Below are 17,083 nucleotides of genomic sequence, written 5' to 3' on the forward strand. Positions count from 1 at the left end.
TCAGCAAAAACAATCACCTCCTTAGCAGCAGGCAGTGCGCACCCGGCGGCAGCTCTACATGAACATGCCAATAGCCCTAGAAGGCCGCCGACCGCGGGCCACGGCACCTCCGAGAACGGTGCTGCCCGTGACCCACGGTGTCGCCACACAGTCTGTCGAAGAACAGCACTGCCGGCAGAAAGCACCTTCCCCATCCCGCCAGCCGCACCAGATTCAAAGAGCACCCTGGACGACTTCGAGGGATGCAGTTTGCTGAAATAATTGGCGTTCACGCTGTCACAGGGCTCGTTGGTCTAGGGGTAAGGTGACTGGGTAAAGAAGTAAAATTACGGGGAAGCTGAACAGCATTTAAAGGGGAATGAAGTCCTTGTGGAGTCTGTTGTATGTGGTTTATCTCGTTGCAGGTGTTTCTGGGACTGGAGAAGTAGTTTTCTTACACTCTCCGAAAAGTATTGTTTTCAAAGGTCATGAAGTTATTGACCAGAGCTTACTAAAACAAGTTCTTGCATCAAGTTTTGGCTTTACAATCTCTAAGGGTAGTGACTGGAATGGCTTAGTTTTAAAAGACCCATTCCATTTAGCAGAAGCAGCAGTGGTTGTTGTAGTGGATGGAGTCAAATCTCTGGGAAGCATCAAAGGACACTCATTTCCACTCATAAGTGATGAAGATGAAAGTGTTGGATGGCAGAAGCTCAAGGAAAAAATTGAAATGAGATATCCTGGCTTTAACAATACCCTACAGCGCATTGATTTGGCTGAAGTGAGCACTGCTTCTGATGAAGAAACTGATCTGTTGAATCCAACTGACTTTCCTGTTACATATCTTGATGATAGCAACACTGAAGATGTGGAATTTCTCAGACAGCTTCATCTGCTGAATAATTTGGGTGAAAAGGAATACGTAGAAAATGAAGATCTGAGAGATGGGTTGCCAGACCTGTATTGGATTGTGTTCTCCGGACTTCATCCTGTCATTGATTTGCATGGAGAAGACTCTCCTGCAGCTGACGAGGCAAAGCAGCTACTTAGAGATGCAATAATTCATTTGAAAAAAGGATTTATTAACTCATATGATGGTCAGGTTATAGTAGCAGCATTAACAAGTGATGTTAGCCACACTAGGAGAGCCCGCCAGATAGCGGAACCAGCAGACCTGCCAGTCAATTGGACCAAGCCAAAGAATCTTTCTAAGGATTACTCAGAAAATTATCCAGTAATATTTAATATTATTCTGTGGTTCATGGTCGCATTTGTGTTCTCTTTGATTGCCATATCAACTGCTATTTCTACTATGGACCCTGGACGTGATTCCATTATTTACAGAATGACGAGTAATCGTATGAAGAAAGACAATTAGGATATTTGTGTCATTCCATTTTCATAAAAATGTCATACAGTTAGCTATTGATAAAGGTGTTGGATTTATTACTGTTGTAATAGACGAGTGAATGGAATATGGGAGCGAAAAAAATTAGTTGTAAATATAATGTAGATTAAACAATTTGTTCTATGTGTAAAATATGTTACCAGTTTTGTATGCACAGTATCCACATGGAAACTGAATACCAGTATTGTTCATCATACATTGTTTGTGTACAGTGTTAAAATTTGTAATATATGCTTTTACTATTCTTTAAACTATTTATTTGTATAGTAAATTAAGATATAAGAGCTGTTCATCAAGATATTTGTATTTGATATGTAGTGTTGCGACTTACATGGGAAGAAAAGAATGAGAATAAAGTAAACAAACAAATCATAAAAAAAAGGGGTATGATTCCTGCTTAGGGTGCAGGAGGTCCCGGGTTCAAATCCCGGACGAGCCCTAGCGTTTTGTGCAAACTGGTCGCGCGTAGGTGGCTGAGTCAGCGCAAAAAGCTGCCCGTCAGTGCAAAGTGAATTTCATACTTGGTGTAAAGAAATGACCGTCTGGTCCGACGTATGAAGGTGATTGCCAAGCTTTAGGTACAGAACGTGGCAAATGCTTGTCGGTATGTCTTGTTTAAAGTGATGAAAAAGTGTTTCCGCCTGGGATCGAACCGGGGACCTTCTGCGTGTTAGGCAGACGTGATAACCGCTACACCACGGAAACTACTGCTTTCGTTCTTGCTTCTCAGAGAACTTGTAGCAAGGTTGCCATCGTAACTTAAAAATTCAGTAAATGCGGCACTTGCATGACGAAGGTACATGTAGCAGATCCACACACGACGTGGCTCACTCGAGTAGTATGCGACATAGGCAGGAAAGTACTGTTCCCGCCCGGGATCGAACCGGGGACCTTCTGCGTGTGAAGCAGACGTGATAACCGCTACACTACGGAAACGACGGATACGCTCTGCCCATCCTTGTACACTCGAAGACGCCTCAGCCTTTCTCCCGTCCGCGCATGCACACACCATAGTTCATTTGACAGCCTGAAACCCATCGTAGCCGAGGGCTCAACAAGTATTCGGGGTGCTCGAGAGGGTGTATGTCGTAGCATCCCCAACGAGATAGCGGCGTTTCGCGCAGTCGTTATTGCAAGTCACATCAGCAAAAACAATCACCTCCTTAGCAGCAGGCAGTGCGCACCCGGCGGCAGCTCTACATGAACATGCCAATAGCCCTAGAAGGCCGCCGACCGCGGGCCACGGCACCTCCGAGAACGGTGCTGCCCGTGACCCACGGTGTCGCCACACAGTCTGTCGAAGAACAGCACTGCCGGCAGAAAGCACCTTCCCCATCCCGCCAGCCGCACCAGATTCAAAGAGCACCCTGGACGACTTCGAGGGATGCAGTTTGCTGAAATAATTGGCGTTCACGCTGTCACAGGGCTCGTTGGTCTAGGGGTAAGGTGACTGGGTAAAGAAGTAAAATTACGGGGAAGCTGAACAGCATTTAAAGGGGAATGAAGTCCTTGTGGAGTCTGTTGTATGTGGTTTATCTCGTTGCAGGTGTTTCTGGGACTGGAGAAGTAGTTTTCTTACACTCTCCGAAAAGTATTGTTTTCAAAGGTCATGAAGTTATTGACCAGAGCTTACTAAAACAAGTTCTTGCATCAAGTTTTGGCTTTACAATCTCTAAGGGTAGTGACTGGAATGGCTTAGTTTTAAAAGACCCATTCCATTTAGCAGAAGCAGCAGTGGTTGTTGTAGTGGATGGAGTCAAATCTCTGGGAAGCATCAAAGGACACTCATTTCCACTCATAAGTGATGAAGATGAAAGTGTTGGATGGCAGAAGCTCAAGGAAAAAATTGAAATGAGATATCCTGGCTTTAACAATACCCTACAGCGCATTGATTTGGCTGAAGTGAGCACTGCTTCTGATGAAGAAACTGATCTGTTGAATCCAACTGACTTTCCTGTTACATATCTTGATGATAGCAACACTGAAGATGTGGAATTTCTCAGACAGCTTCATCTGCTGAATAATTTGGGTGAAAAGGAATACGTAGAAAATGAAGATCTGAGAGATGGGTTGCCAGACCTGTATTGGATTGTGTTCTCCGGACTTCATCCTGTCATTGATTTGCATGGAGAAGACTCTCCTGCAGCTGACGAGGCAAAGCAGCTACTTAGAGATGCAATAATTCATTTGAAAAAAGGATTTATTAACTCATATGATGGTCAGGTTATAGTAGCAGCATTAACAAGTGATGTTAGCCACACTAGGAGAGCCCGCCAGATAGCGGAACCAGCAGACCTGCCAGTCAATTGGACCAAGCCAAAGAATCTTTCTAAGGATTACTCAGAAAATTATCCAGTAATATTTAATATTATTCTGTGGTTCATGGTCGCATTTGTGTTCTCTTTGATTGCCATATCAACTGCTATTTCTACTATGGACCCTGGACGTGATTCCATTATTTACAGAATGACGAGTAATCGTATGAAGAAAGACAATTAGGATATTTGTGTCATTCCATTTTCATAAAAATGTCATACAGTTAGCTATTGATAAAGGTGTTGGATTTATTACTGTTGTAATAGACGAGTGAATGGAATATGGGAGCGAAAAAAATTAGTTGTAAATATAATGTAGATTAAACAATTTGTTCTATGTGTAAAATATGTTACCAGTTTTGTATGCACAGTATCCACATGGAAACTGAATACCAGTATTGTTCATCATACATTGTTTGTGTACAGTGTTAAAATTTGTAATATATGCTTTTACTATTCTTTAAACTATTTATTTGTATAGTAAATTAAGATATAAGAGCTGTTCATCAAGATATTTGTATTTGATATGTAGTGTTGCGACTTACATGGGAAGAAAAGAATGAGAATAAAGTAAACAAACAAATCATAAAAAAAAAAAAGGGGTATGATTCCTGCTTAGGGTGCAGGAGGTCCCGGGTTCAAATCCCGGACGAGCCCTAGCGTTTTGGGCAAACTGGTCGCGCGTAGGTGGCTGAGTCAGCGCAAAAAGCTGCCCGTCAGTGTAAAGTGAATTTCATACTTGGTGTAAAGAAATGACCGTCTGGTCCGACGTATGAAGGTGATTGCCAAGCTTTAGGTACAGAACGTGGCAAATGCTTGTCGGTATGTCTTGTTTAAAGTGATGAAAAAGTGTTTCCGCCCGGGATCGAACCGGGGACCTTCTGCGTGTTAGGCAGACGTGATAACCGCTACACCACGGAAACTACTGCTTTCGTTCTTGCTTCTTAGAGAACTTGTAGCAAGGTTGCCATCGTAACTTAAAAATTCAGTAAATGCGGCACTTGTATGACGAAGGTACATGTAGCAGATCCACACACGACGTGGCTCACTCGAGTAGTATGCGACATAGGCAGGAAAGTACTGTTCCCGCCCGGGATCGAACCGGGGACCTTCTGCGTGTGAAGCAGACGTGATAACCGCTACACTACGGAAACGACGGATACGCTCTGTCCATCCTTGTACACTCGAAGACGCCTCAGCCTTTCTCCCGTCCGCGCATGCACACACCATAGTTCATTTGACAGCCTGAAACCCATCGTAGCCGAGGGCTCAACAAGTATTCGGGGTGCTCGAGAGGGTGTATGTCGTAGCATCGCCAACGAGATAGCGGCAATTCGCGCAGTCGTTATTGCAAGTCACATCAGCATAAACAATCACCTCCTTAGCAGCAGGCAGTGCGCACCCGGCGGCAGCTCTACATGAAGATGCCAATAGCCCTGGAAGGCCGCCGACCGCGGGCCACGGCACCTCCGAGAACGGTGCTGCCCGCGACCCACGGTGTCGCCACACAGTCTGTCGAAGAACAACACTGGCGGCAGAAAGCACCTTCCCCATCCCGCCAGCCGCACCAGATTCAAAGAGCACCCTGGACGACTTCGAGGGATGCAGTTTGCTGAAATAATTGGCGTTCGCGCTGTCACAGGGCTCGTTGGTCTAGGGGTATGATTCCTGCTTAGGGTGCAGGAGGTCCCGGGTTCAAATCCCGGACGAGCCCTAGCGTTTTGTGCAAACTGGTCGCGCGTAGGTGGCTGAGTCAGCGCAAAAAGCTGCCCGTCAGTGTAAAGTGAATTTCATACTTGGTGTAAAGAAATGACCGTCCGGTCCGACGTATGAAGGTGATTGCCAAGCATTAGGTACAGAACGTGGCAAATGCTTGTCGGTATGTCTTGTTTAAAGTGATGAAAAAGTGTTTCCGCCCGGGATCGAACCGGGGACCTTCTGCGTGTTAGGCAGACGTGATAACCGCTACACCACGGAAACTACTGCTTTCGTTCTTGCTTCTTAGAGAACTTGTAGCAAGGTTGCCATCGTAACTTAAAAATTCAGTAAATGCGGCACTTGCATGACGAAGGTACATGTAGCAGATCCACACACGACGTGGCTCACTCGAGTAGTATGCGACATAGGCAGGAAAGTACTGTTCCCGCCCGGGATCGAACCGGGACCTTCTGCGAGTGAAGCAGACGTGATAACCGCTACACTACGGAAACGACGGATACGCTCTCTCCATCCTTGTACACTCGAAGACACCTCAGATTTCTCCCGTCCGCGCATGCACACACCATAGTTCATTTGACAGCCTGAAACCCATCGTAGCCGAGGGCTCAACAAGTATTCGGGGTGCTCGAGAGGGTGTATGTCGTAGCATCCCCAACGAGATAGCGGCGTTTCGCGCAGTCGTTATTGCAAGTCACATCAGCAGAAACAATCACCTCCTTAGCAGCAGGCAGTGCGCACCCGGCGGCAGCTCCACATGAAGATGCCAATAGCCCTGGAAGGCCGCCGAATGCGGGCCACGGCACCTACGAGAACGGTGCTGCCCGCGACCCACGGTGTCGCCACACAGTCTGTCGAAGAACAGCACTGCCGGCAGAAAGCACCTTCCCCATCCCGCCAGCCGCACCAGATTCAAAGAGCACCCTGGACGACTTCGAGGGATGCAGTTTGTTGAAATAATTGGCGTTCACGCTGTCACAGGGCTCCTTGGTCTAGGGGTATGATTCCTCCTTAGGGTGCAGGAGGTCCCGGGTTCAAATCCCGGACGAGCCCTAGCGTTTTGTGCAAACTGGTCGCGCGTAGGTGGCTGAGTCAGCGCAAAAAGCTGCCCGTCAGTGTAAAGTGAATTTCATACTTGGTGTAAAGAAATGACCGTCTGGTCCGACATATGAAGGTGATTGCCAAGCTTTAGGTACAGAACGTGGCAAATGCTTGTCGGTATGTCTTGTTTAAAGTGATGAAAAAGTGTTTCCGCCCGGGATCGAACCGGGGACCTTCTGCGTGTTAGGCAGACGTGATAACCGCTACACCACGGAAACTACTGCTTTCGTTCTTGCTTCTTAGAGAACTTGTAGCAAGGTTGCCATCGTAACTTAAAAATTCAGTAAATGCGGCACTTGCATGACGAAGGTACATGTAGCAGATCCACACACGACGTGGCTCACTCGAGTAGTATGCGACATAGGCAGGAAAGTACTGTTCCCGCCCGGGATCGAACCGGGGACCTTCTGCGTGTGAAGCAGACGTGATAACCGCTACACTACGGAAACGACGGATACGCTCTGTCCATCCTTGTACACTCGAAGACGCCTCAGCCTTTCTCCCGTCCGCGCATGCACACACCATAGTTCATTTGACAGCCTGAAACCCATCGTAGCCGAGGGCTCAACAAGTATTCGGGGTGCTCGAGAGGGTGTATGTCGTAGCATCCCCAACGAGATAGCGGCGTTTCGCGCAGTCGTTATTGCAAGTCACATCAGCAGAAACAATCACCTCCTTAGCAGCAGGCAGTGCGCACCCGGCGGCAGCTCTACATGAAGATGCCAATAGCCCTGGAAGGCCGCCGACCGCGGGCCACGGCACCTCCGAGAACGGTGCTGCCCGCGACCCACGGTGTCGCCACACAGTCTGTCGAAGAACAGCACTGCCGGCAGAAAGCACCTTCCCCATCCCGCCAGCCGCACCAGATTCAAAGAGCACCCTGGACGACTTCGAGGGATGCAGTTTGCTGAAATAATTGGCGTTCACGCTGTCACAGGGCTCGTTGGTCTAGGGGTATGATTCCTGCTTAGGGTGCAGGAGGTCCCGGGTTCAAATCCCGGACGAGCCCTAGCGTTTTGTGCAAACTGGTCGCACGTAGGTGGCTGAGTCAGCGCAAAAAGCTGCCCGTCAGTGTAAAGTGAATTTCATACTTGGTGTAAAGAAATGACCGTCTGGTCCGACGTATGAAGGTGATTGCCAAGCTTTAGGTACAGAACGTGGCAAATGCTTGTCGGTATGTCTTGTTTAAAGTGATGAAAAAGTGTTTCCGCCCGTGATCGAACCGGGGACCTTCTGCGTGTTAGGCAGACGTGATAACCGCTACACCACGGAAACTACTGCTTTCGTTCTTGCTTCTCAGAGAACTTGTAGCAAGGTTGCCATCGTAACTTAAAAATTCAGTAAATGCGGCACTTGCATGACGAAGGTACATGTAGCAGATCCACACACGACGTGGCTCACTCGAGTAGTATGCGACATAGGCAGGAAAGTACTGTTCCCGCCCGGGATCGAACCGGGACCTTCTGCGAGTGAAGCAGACGTGATAACTGCTACACTACGGACACGACGGATACGCTCTCTCCATCCTTGTACACTCGAAGACGCCTCAGCCTTTCTCCCGTCCGCGCATGCACACACCATAGTTCATTTGACAGCCTGAAACCCATCGTAGCCGAGGGCTCAACAAGTATTCGGGGTGCTCGAGAGGGTGTATGTCGTAGCATCCCCAACGAGATAGCGGCGTTTCGCGCAGTCGTTATTGCAAGTCACATCAGCAGAAACAATCACCTCCTTAGCAGCAGGCAGTGCGCACCCGGCGGCAGCTCTACATGAAGATGCTAATAGCCCTGGAAGGCCGCCGACCGCGGGCCACGGCACCTCCGAGAACGGTGCTGCCCGCGACCCACGGTGTCGCCACACAGTCTGTCGAAGAACAGCACTGCCGGCAGAAAGCACCTTCCCCATCCCGCCAGCCGCACCAGATTCAAAGAGCACCCTGGACGACTTCGAGGGATGCAGTTTGCTGAAATAATTGGCGTTCACGCTGTCACAGGGCTCGTTGGTCTAGGGGTATGATTCCTGCTTAGGGTGCAGGAGGTCCCGGGTTCAAATCCCGGACGAGCCCTAGCGTTTTGTGCAAACTGGTCGCGCGTAGGTGGCTGAGTCAGCGCAAAAAGCTGCCCGTCAGTGTAAAGTGAATTTCATACTTGGTGTAAAGAAATGACCGTCTGGTCCGACGTATGAAGGTGATTGCCAAGCTTTAGGTACAGAACGTGGCAAATGCTTGTCGGTATGTCTTGTTTAAAGTGATGAAAAAGTGTTTCCGCCCGGGATCGAACCGGGGACCTTCTGCGTGTTAGGCAGACGTGATAACCGCTACACCAGGGAAACTACTGCTTTCGTTCTTGCTTCTTAGAGAACTTGTAGCAAGGTTGCCATCGTAACTTAAAAATTCAGTAAATGCGGCACTTGCATGACGAAGGTACATGTAGCAGATCCACACACGACGTGGCTCACTCGAGTAGTATGCGACATAGGCAGGAAAGTACTGTTCCCGCCCGGGATCGAACCGGGACCTTCTGCGAGTGAAGCAGACGTGATAACCGCTACACTACGGAAACGACGGATACGCTCTCTCCATCCTTGTACACTCGAAGACGCCTCAGCCTTTCTCCCGTCCGCGCATGCACACACCATAGTTCATTTGACAGCCTGAAACCCATCGTAGCCGAGGGCTCAACAAGTATTCGGGGTGCTCGAAAGGGTGTATGTCGTAGCATCCCCAACGAGATAGCGGCGTTTCGCGCAGTCGTTATTGCAAGTCACATCAGCAGAAGCAATCACCTCCTTAGCAGCAGGCAGTGCGCACCCGGCGGCAGCTCTACATGAAGATGCTAATAGCCCTGGAAGGCCGCCGACCGCGGGCCACGGCACCTCCGAGAACGGTGTGGCCCGCGACCCACGGTGTCGCCACACAGTCTGTCGAAGAACAGCACTGCCGGCAGAAAGCACCTTCCCCATCCCGCCAGCCGCACCAGATTCAAAGAGCACCCTGGACGACTTCGGGGGATGCAGTTTGCTGAAATAATTGGCGTTCACGCTGTCACAGGGCTCGTTGGTCTAGGGGCAGTTCCGCTTTAGACGCCGTGCAGTGTGGACGTGCCTAGTCTTCCGCTCCGCCGTAGCGTTACGTATAGTGGACTATCGTTTTTGTTTACGTGTTGTGTTGCAACTTCTGTGAGTGTTTCTCCGGCGTTGTTTCGTACCTTGTGTTACTTTCTGTCCTTATTTCAGTGTTTGTTGTGTAGCGGTTTCGACCGCATATTTTGAAAATGTCGTCCCAGGTTATTCCTCGTCAGGCTACAGTTAGTTTTGCTTTTGACAAGTCAACCCGCCATGTGCAACCTAGTTCTCTTGAGATTCATGATTGGTTGGTAGATACCTTTGGTGTTCATTCGGATCAGGTGCACACTGCATATTTTGATACCGAACTGTATGTTTTCTTTGTTAAGTTTATGGACCCACTTCAGGTTGATAAAATTCTTTCTAAATACGGTCATCAAGTTCTCTTTCGGCATCGGGATGATTCTGTAAGTACCGTGCTGCTTTCCAATGCTTCCATTACGTACACCAGTGTTCGTGTTTACAACCTTCCACCGGAGGTGGATAATGTCTATCTTAAGGAGGGTCTACAGAAGTATGGTGATGTAAAGAGCATTCGCCTTGAACGCTGGTCAAGCCAACATCGCCTGCAATGTTACAGTGGTATTCGTTCAGTCGAAATGCACGTTAAGCAGAATATTCCATCTCACCTGCAGATCGGTGGATATCGTGTCCATGTAACATATAGTGGTCAGGTTGGCACCTGTTTTTTGTGCAATGAAAGTGGTCACGTGCGTACCGACTGTCCGCGGAGAGTTTTTGTTTTAAAAAATTCTCTCGAACAGCGTCGCAAGTTAACGGTCGCTGACCTCGTTGCAGGTGGTTCTGCTCTTGGTGTAGCACAGTCCAGTGGTAGTAGCGCCCCGCCACAGGTTTTGCGCACCCCTGATACAGAATTTCCTCCTTTGCGTGCTAAATCTGATGTTGTTCCGTTTGTCCCTCAGGTGGGTGTGCCACTTTTGAATAATAAGAGGCGTCGCCCACACGATGGAAATAGTACGGATGAGGATCTCCCTGAGATGCCCCAGTCCGAGCGACCGGCATCCTCCGAGCCACTGTGTACTGTAGCTGCTCCCTGCCCTCCTGAGGTAGCGGTTCCGGTGGCGGCTGCTGGCGCCCCTCCGGCCTCCGACGCAGCTTCTCTCGAGTCGGGTCGTCGGTCGGGCCTGTTGGCGCCGTCTTCCGAACCGACTTCGATGTCACAACAAGTGGAGCCGCGACAACTTCCTGCTTCGCTGCCCCATACCTCTGCCAGCGGAACTGCTCCGCTTCCTTCCAACTCTGCGGCCTCGGACCTTCCTGCTCACGTTTCGCCTCCGTGCAGTCCATGTTTGCCGGAAGCTAGTGCAGGTGTTGACCATTCCGTTTTGTCGGATGTTTCCCCCGCGACCCCGGATCCCGCATGTGGACCGGCGCGGGTGGTGTCGGATACAGAACTTGACCCTCCTACGTCACCGGCGGCTGAAGCTTCCTTGCCCGTCAGCCGACGCAAGTTACGCGTTCAGCCGAACGTTAATGCTGTTCGTAAAAAACCGAAACGTAAGGGATCCGCGGAACGGGGTAGCAGTCCCCCTCCCTCGGAAGCCTCCGTCACCCCTGCTATGGACTGTGACGCTGGTGCGTCGGTGTAGGTGATTTGTTTTCTCGCTTTTCTCTCTATGGTTCAAGCATACACCTTTCTTACCTTAAATGTTAACCGTATTGAGTCCGACGTTCGCATTGCCTCTTTGCGGCAGTTTATTTACGACGCCTGTGCGGACGTAGTGTTTTTGCAGGAAGTGTTGTTTTCTGATCTCTCTCTACCTGGATTTCAAACTGTCTTTAATGTCGCGCCGGAATATTCAACAGGAACTGCTCTTTTCTTTCGAGAGGGCATTCCTATTACTGACATTGAATTCCTTGACTCTGGCCGTGGGATTGGTTGTCGTCTTTTTGATCTCCGCCTCGTTGTTTTGTATGCCCCCTCTGGTTCGGGTCACACTGTGGCTCGATCGCGCTTTTATAAAGAAGAGCTTATTTATCTTTTGCGCCAGAGTCCTCGGAGTCTCCTGCTGGGAGGCGATTTTAATTGTGTTTTACGCCCTGAAGACCAGTCCCCCAATTTTAATTATTGCCGTGATTTACATGACATAGTACGTACGATGCATCTGCGTGACGTTTGGGAACACAAATATCCAACCCTGGTGAAATATACGTTTTTTACCGCGTCCTCATGCAGTAGACTCGACAGATTCTATTTATCTGATTTTTTATGTGATAAAATTCTTTCTGTCGATGTTATTCCTACTAGTTTTTCTGACCATTGTGCTTTTACTGCAACTGTAAATCTTAGTCACCAACCTGCAAAACTTTATCGTTCCCAGTGGATGTTAAATGTTTCCCACCTTGCCGACAGTGCTATGGATGATGTTATAAGTGGCGTGTGGGAGCGATGTCTTCGCTCTGTCCCGCGATACCCCTCCTTGCTGGTTTGGTGGACTGCGTTTGCCAAGCCCAAGATTCGTCAGACTTTGATTTTTTACTGTGCTGCAAGGGCGCGTGATTTTAAGAACACGTATGAATATTACTACTCTGTCCTGCGTGAACTGTATGACGCGGCGCGTACCTCTCCTCTGCGGATCCATGATGTTCGTCGTATTAAAGCCAAGCTCTTGAGCCTTAAACGACGACAGATGGATGGTCTGCGAGTTAAGTCGAAACCTCACTCTCTTGTTGAAGGTGAACTGACATCCTTGTACCACCTGCTACGGCATCAGACTCGTCGTCGTCGCTCCTTCATCTCTTCTCTTACGGTGGATGATGGACGACAGCTTATTGCACAGGAGGAAATGGTTCGTGCTCTTCATCAGTATTACACTAGTCTATATTCTGCCGATGATTCTGGTGAGTCTCTTTCGGATGATGTCTTTGGGGATCTAACTGCGACGATCGCGCCTGACGCGAACGGCGAATTTCTCCAGGAGTTCCAGGTAGATGAGGTTTTCGATTTTATTGCTCGCTCTCCGTCCAGTAAATCGCCGGGTCCAGACGGCCTGCCTAAAGAATTTTATCTCCGTTTTTGGCCTCTTTTGGGTGGCATTTTTACGCAGATTTTAAATGAGATTGTCAGGGGGATGGATGTGCCTGCCGATTTTAAAGTAGGGAAAATTGTTTTAATTCCGAAGTCCTCTGGTCGTTTATCTGCTGCCAATCTTCGTCCGCTCACATTGCTGAATTTTGACTACAAGACAGCTGCTAGAGCGCTCAACAGCCGGTTGTCTTCTCTGCTTCGGGGTGTGATTGGTGCACATCAATGTTGTTTTCATGATAGATCTATTCTGACACCAGTAGCCGAATATCGGGATGTTGTCTCGGTTGCGGCGGTTACAAACGTACATTGTGCCTTTGCCTTCCTTGATTTTTATAAGGCTTTTGATCACGTCAATCATGTGTTTTTAGATCGTGTTTTAGGTACAATAGGTTTTAACGCTTCATCACGTGGTGTTCTTGGCAATTTGTATAGGGGAATAACAGCTCGGGTGTCAGTCAATGGGCAGCTGACGCCGCCCATTGCTATCCGCCGCGGAGTGCCTCAGGGTAGTCCGCTCTCTATGTCTTTATTCGTATTGTCCCTGGAACCGCTGCTTCGGACTATTGCTCTCAAGCTTCAGGGTATGTCCCTCTCTGGTGGGAAGCTCTCTGTTAAGGCATATGCGGATGATGTCGTTGTTCTCCTCCGTCAACGTGATGATATCCCGTTATTGAAAGGGGCAGTTGATGCATACTGTCGTGTCTCTGGAGCGCGTCTCAATCAGGGTAAATGTAAGTTCCTTGATATTCGAGGATTTCGCGATGCTGACGTCCCTTGGGCCACTTTTGTCGATCGCCATACGTCCTTGGGGATTATCATTGATCGGTGTCCTCTAACAATGGCGGCTCTCAATTGGAAATCTGTCACCGAGAAGATACAGGGGGCTCTGATGGTCCATGAGCAGCGCTCTGCTACCATTTTGCAAAAAGTCAGAATTTTAGACACCTACGTTTTATGTAAAGCTTATTATGTTGCTCAGCTGTTCCCACTTCCCATGATGGTGGCGAAAAGGTTGCGCCAATTGTCTAGCAGGTTTATATGGAAGGGCCATCTATTCAAGTTACGTTACGAGGTAATGACGAAACCGCGTATCTCCGGAGGCTTGGGCCTCTCTGACATTACTCGCAAGGCGTCTGCTTTGTACGTCCGCCGAACGACTCTAATTGTTACGCAAGAAGTGACTTCGATTACATCCAGGCTTTTTACTGTTGTGCGTCCGGCGAGCCTTGCTCCTCCTGTCGATGTCGGACGCCTAAATTTTAAGTTGAAACACATTCGGGAATTTTACATTGCGGTGAGTTACCTCGGTGACGTTTTCTTGCGGCGACCGGTGCCAACGACCAAGGGCTTGATTGCCCGCTGGGAGGGGCTGGCCGGTCCCAATCCAATAGAACTGGCGTCTCCATCTGTGTCCTGGAGGAACGTCTGGAAGAATGTTAGTCTGCCGATCCACTCTATGGCCGTGGCGTCCACGTGGTATAGGGTAACAAATAATTTGGTTCCCACCAATGTACGACTGCACCGTATTGGTCTTTCTGACACGGACACCTGTACTCGGTGCGGTCTCGTGGATACCCTTGAACATCGATTCACCTGCTGTGGGCACCTTGCTAATTGGCGTTGGCTCAGGAAACAACTTGCTTTTGTCACTAGGTCTGCTGAAGCCGCTTATACTATTGACATCATCGTCCGGCCCGATTCTTCCTTTTTTCCGCGATCGAAGCTCCATACCGTCATGTGGTTGATTGGCCATTTCGTACATTTTGTCAACAGTTGTCATGAAGAGGATGGACACCTAGCGTTTCGGCAGTACATGCTTACTGCTTACTGGCAGCGCTTGCGATTGCCAGGCCTCCGAGATGATTTTGCCAATATGCTTAGCCTGACATTTGAAAGAGAGGGTGTTGGCTAAGGTCACCTGTGTGAGCCATTTTCTTTTATACTGTTTCTGGATTTGCCGCCTTTATGTATGTTTCTTCTCTACACCAGGACTGAAGTTTTTCGTGTTTTAATCTTTATTTCAGTAAGCAGTCTACATTATATAGTCATGTTTTAGGATTTTAAATTCAGTAGTGTACTTCTTTTGAAGTGGCTGTGTTGTGGATGTTCCTTAATATTTTTTTTCAATAGATATATTTGTCAGAGGAATAATAATTACGCATTCATTTGCTCATAATGAGCTGAGACTGAATTTCAGGCAATTTAATAAAAAAAAAAAAAAAAAAAAAAAAAGGGGTATGATTCCTGCTTAGGGTGCAGGAGGTCCCGGGTTCAAATCCCGGACGAGCCCTAGCGTTTTGTGCAAACTGGTCGCACGTAGGTGGCTGAGTCAGCGCAAAAAGCTGCCCGTCAGTGTAAAGTGAATTTCATACTTGGTGTAAAGAAATGACCGTCTGGTCCGACGTATGAAGGTGATTGCCAAGCTTTAGGTACAGAACGTGGCAAATGCTTGTCGGTATGTCTTGTTTAAAGTGATGAAAAAGTGTTTCCGCCCGGGATCGAACCGGGGACCTTCTGCGTGTTAGGCAGACGTGATAACCGCTACACCACGGAAACTACTGCTTTCCTTCTTGCTTCTCAGAGAACTTGTAGCAAGGTTGCCATCGTAACTTAAAAATTCAGTAAATGCGGCACTTGCATGACGAAGGTACATGTAGCAGATCCACACACGACGTGGCTCACTCGAGTAGTATGCGACATAGGCAGGAAAGTACTGTTCCCGCCCGGGATCGAACCGGGGACCTTCTGCGTGTGAAGCAGACGTGATAACCGCTACACTACGGAAACGACGGATACGCTGTGTCCATCCTTGTACTCTCGAAGACGCCTCAGCCTTTCTCCCGTCCGCGCATGCACACACCATAGTTCATTTGACAGCCTGAAACCCATCGTAGCCGAGGGCTCAACAAGTATTCGGGGTGCTCGAGAGGGTGTATGTCGTAGCATCCCCAACGAGATAGCGGCGTTTCGCGCAGTCGTTATTGCAAGTCACATCAGCAAAAACAATCACCTCCTTAGCAGCAGGCAGTGCGAACCCGGCGGCAGCTCTACATGAACATGCCAATAGCCCTAGAAGGCCGCCGACCGCGGGCCACGGCACCTCCGAGAACGGTGCTGCCCGTGACCCACGGTGTCGCCACACAGTCTGTCGAAGAACAGCACTGCCGGCAGAAAGCACCTTCCCCATCCCGCCAGCCGCACCAGATTCAAAGAGCACCCTGGACGACTTCGAGGGATGCAGTTTGCTGAAATAATTGGCGTTCACGCTGTCACAGGGCTCGTTGGTCTAGGGGTATGATTCCTGCTTAGGGTGCAGGAGGTCCCGGGTTCAAATCCCGGACGAGCCCTAGCGTTTTGTGCAAACTGGTCGCACGTAGGTGGCTGAGTCAGCGCAAAACGCTGCCCGTCAGTGTAAAGTGAATTTCATACTTGGTGTAAAGAAATGACAGTCTGGTCCGACGTATGAAGGTGATTGCCAAGCTTTAGGTACAGAACGTGGCAAATGCTTGTCGGTATGTCTTGTTTAAAGTGATGAAAAAGTGTTTCCGCCCGGGATCGAACCGGGGACCTTCTGCGTGTTAGGCAGACGTGATAACCGCTACACCACGGAAACTACTGCTTTCCTTCTTGCTTCTCAGAGAACTTGTAGCAAGGTTGCCATCGTAACTTAAAATTCAGTAAATGCGGCACTTGCATGACGAAGGTACATGTAGCAGATCCACACACGACGTGGCTCACTCGAGTAGTATGCGACATAGGCAGGAAAGTACTGTTCCCGCCCGGGATCGAACCGGGGACCTTCTGCGTGTGAAGCAGACGTGATAACCGCTACACTACGGAAACGGCGGATACGCTGTGTCCATCCTTGTACACTCGAAGACGCCTCAGCCTTTCTCCCGTCCGCGCATGCACACACAATAGTTCATTTGACAGCCTGAAACCCATCGTAGCCGAGGGCTCAACAAGTATTCGGGGTGCTCGAGAGGGTGTATGTCGTAGCATCCCCAACGAGATAGCGGCGTTTCGCGCAGTCGTTATTGCAAGTCACATCAGCAAAAACAATCACCTCCTTAGCAGCAGGCAGTGCGCACCCGGCGGCAGCTCTACATGAAGATGCCAATAGCCCTGGAAGGCCGCCGACCGCGGGCCACGGCACCTCCGAGAACGGTGCTGCCCGCGACCCACGGTGTCGCCACACAGTCTGTCGAAGAACAGCACTGCCGGCAGAAAGCACCTTCCCCATCCCGCCAGCCGCACCAGATTCAAAGAGCACCCTGGACGACTTCGAGGGATGCAGTTTGCTGAAATAATTAGCGTTCCCGCTGTCACAGGCCTCGTTGGTCTAGGGGTATGATTCCTGCTTACAAGTTCCGCTTTAGACGCCGTGCAGTG

The 17,083-nt window shown here is 49.2% G+C and overlaps 2 protein-coding genes and 19 non-coding genes across 21 annotated transcripts; 6 read left to right on the forward strand and 15 right to left on the reverse strand.

Annotated features, from left to right (window-relative positions):
- The first annotated feature begins 343 nt into the window (after positions 1–343).
- On the forward strand, positions 344–1,749 carry LOC124777112 (ATPase H(+)-transporting accessory protein 2-like). Its single transcript, XM_047252398.1, has one exon. It carries the CDS (start codon positions 359–361, stop codon positions 1,355–1,357), a length of 999 nt encoding a protein of 332 aa, XP_047108354.1. The 5' UTR covers positions 344–358; the 3' UTR covers positions 1,358–1,749.
- A 270-nt stretch (positions 1,750–2,019) lies between these two features.
- Trnav-aac lies at positions 2,020–2,092 on the reverse strand. Its single transcript has one exon. It is a non-coding gene; the product is annotated as a tRNA-Val (tRNA).
- A 158-nt stretch (positions 2,093–2,250) lies between these two features.
- On the reverse strand, positions 2,251–2,323 carry Trnav-cac. Its single transcript has one exon. It is a non-coding gene; the product is annotated as a tRNA-Val (tRNA).
- A 549-nt stretch (positions 2,324–2,872) lies between these two features.
- Positions 2,873–4,281, forward strand: LOC124777100 (ATPase H(+)-transporting accessory protein 2-like). Its single transcript, XM_047252382.1, has one exon. The coding sequence runs from the start codon at positions 2,888–2,890 to the stop codon at positions 3,884–3,886; it is 999 nt and encodes a 332-aa protein (XP_047108338.1). The 5' UTR covers positions 2,873–2,887; the 3' UTR covers positions 3,887–4,281.
- Positions 4,282–4,552: 271 nt separating this feature from the next.
- On the reverse strand, positions 4,553–4,625 carry Trnav-aac. Its single transcript has one exon. It is a non-coding gene; the product is annotated as a tRNA-Val (tRNA).
- A 158-nt stretch (positions 4,626–4,783) lies between these two features.
- Trnav-cac lies at positions 4,784–4,856 on the reverse strand. The gene has a single exon. It is a non-coding gene; the product is annotated as a tRNA-Val (tRNA).
- Positions 4,857–5,344: 488 nt separating this feature from the next.
- Trnap-agg lies at positions 5,345–5,416 on the forward strand. The gene has a single exon. It is a non-coding gene; the product is annotated as a tRNA-Pro (tRNA).
- Positions 5,417–5,609: 193 nt separating this feature from the next.
- Positions 5,610–5,682, reverse strand: Trnav-aac. Its single transcript has one exon. It is a non-coding gene; the product is annotated as a tRNA-Val (tRNA).
- A 158-nt stretch (positions 5,683–5,840) lies between these two features.
- On the reverse strand, positions 5,841–5,912 carry Trnav-cac. Its single transcript has one exon. It is a non-coding gene; the product is annotated as a tRNA-Val (tRNA).
- A 752-nt stretch (positions 5,913–6,664) lies between these two features.
- Positions 6,665–6,737, reverse strand: Trnav-aac. The gene has a single exon. It is a non-coding gene; the product is annotated as a tRNA-Val (tRNA).
- Positions 6,738–6,895: 158 nt separating this feature from the next.
- Trnav-cac lies at positions 6,896–6,968 on the reverse strand. The gene has a single exon. It is a non-coding gene; the product is annotated as a tRNA-Val (tRNA).
- Positions 6,969–7,456: 488 nt separating this feature from the next.
- On the forward strand, positions 7,457–7,528 carry Trnap-agg. The gene has a single exon. It is a non-coding gene; the product is annotated as a tRNA-Pro (tRNA).
- A 193-nt stretch (positions 7,529–7,721) lies between these two features.
- Positions 7,722–7,794, reverse strand: Trnav-aac. The gene has a single exon. It is a non-coding gene; the product is annotated as a tRNA-Val (tRNA).
- Positions 7,795–8,512: 718 nt separating this feature from the next.
- Trnap-agg lies at positions 8,513–8,584 on the forward strand. Its single transcript has one exon. It is a non-coding gene; the product is annotated as a tRNA-Pro (tRNA).
- Positions 8,585–8,777: 193 nt separating this feature from the next.
- On the reverse strand, positions 8,778–8,850 carry Trnav-aac. The gene has a single exon. It is a non-coding gene; the product is annotated as a tRNA-Val (tRNA).
- A 158-nt stretch (positions 8,851–9,008) lies between these two features.
- On the reverse strand, positions 9,009–9,080 carry Trnav-cac. The gene has a single exon. It is a non-coding gene; the product is annotated as a tRNA-Val (tRNA).
- Positions 9,081–15,174: 6,094 nt separating this feature from the next.
- Positions 15,175–15,247, reverse strand: Trnav-aac. The gene has a single exon. It is a non-coding gene; the product is annotated as a tRNA-Val (tRNA).
- Positions 15,248–15,405: 158 nt separating this feature from the next.
- On the reverse strand, positions 15,406–15,478 carry Trnav-cac. Its single transcript has one exon. It is a non-coding gene; the product is annotated as a tRNA-Val (tRNA).
- A 488-nt stretch (positions 15,479–15,966) lies between these two features.
- Positions 15,967–16,038, forward strand: Trnap-agg. The gene has a single exon. It is a non-coding gene; the product is annotated as a tRNA-Pro (tRNA).
- Positions 16,039–16,231: 193 nt separating this feature from the next.
- On the reverse strand, positions 16,232–16,304 carry Trnav-aac. Its single transcript has one exon. It is a non-coding gene; the product is annotated as a tRNA-Val (tRNA).
- Positions 16,305–16,461: 157 nt separating this feature from the next.
- Positions 16,462–16,534, reverse strand: Trnav-cac. The gene has a single exon. It is a non-coding gene; the product is annotated as a tRNA-Val (tRNA).
- Between the last annotated feature and the right edge of the window lie 549 nt (positions 16,535–17,083).

Source organism: Schistocerca piceifrons, chromosome 2 (genome assembly GCF_021461385.2).
Source record: "Schistocerca piceifrons isolate TAMUIC-IGC-003096 chromosome 2, iqSchPice1.1, whole genome shotgun sequence".
Classification (NCBI taxonomy): Eukaryota; Metazoa; Arthropoda; class Insecta; order Orthoptera; family Acrididae; genus Schistocerca; species Schistocerca piceifrons.

What these genes read in the sequence shown, in the direction of transcription:
- LOC124777112 (XM_047252398.1), top strand. Translation starts at nt 359, where the DNA reads ATGAAGTCCTTGTGGAGTCTGTTGTATGTGGTTTATCTCGTTGCAGGT.
- LOC124777100 (XM_047252382.1), top strand. Translation starts at nt 2,888, where the DNA reads ATGAAGTCCTTGTGGAGTCTGTTGTATGTGGTTTATCTCGTTGCAGGT.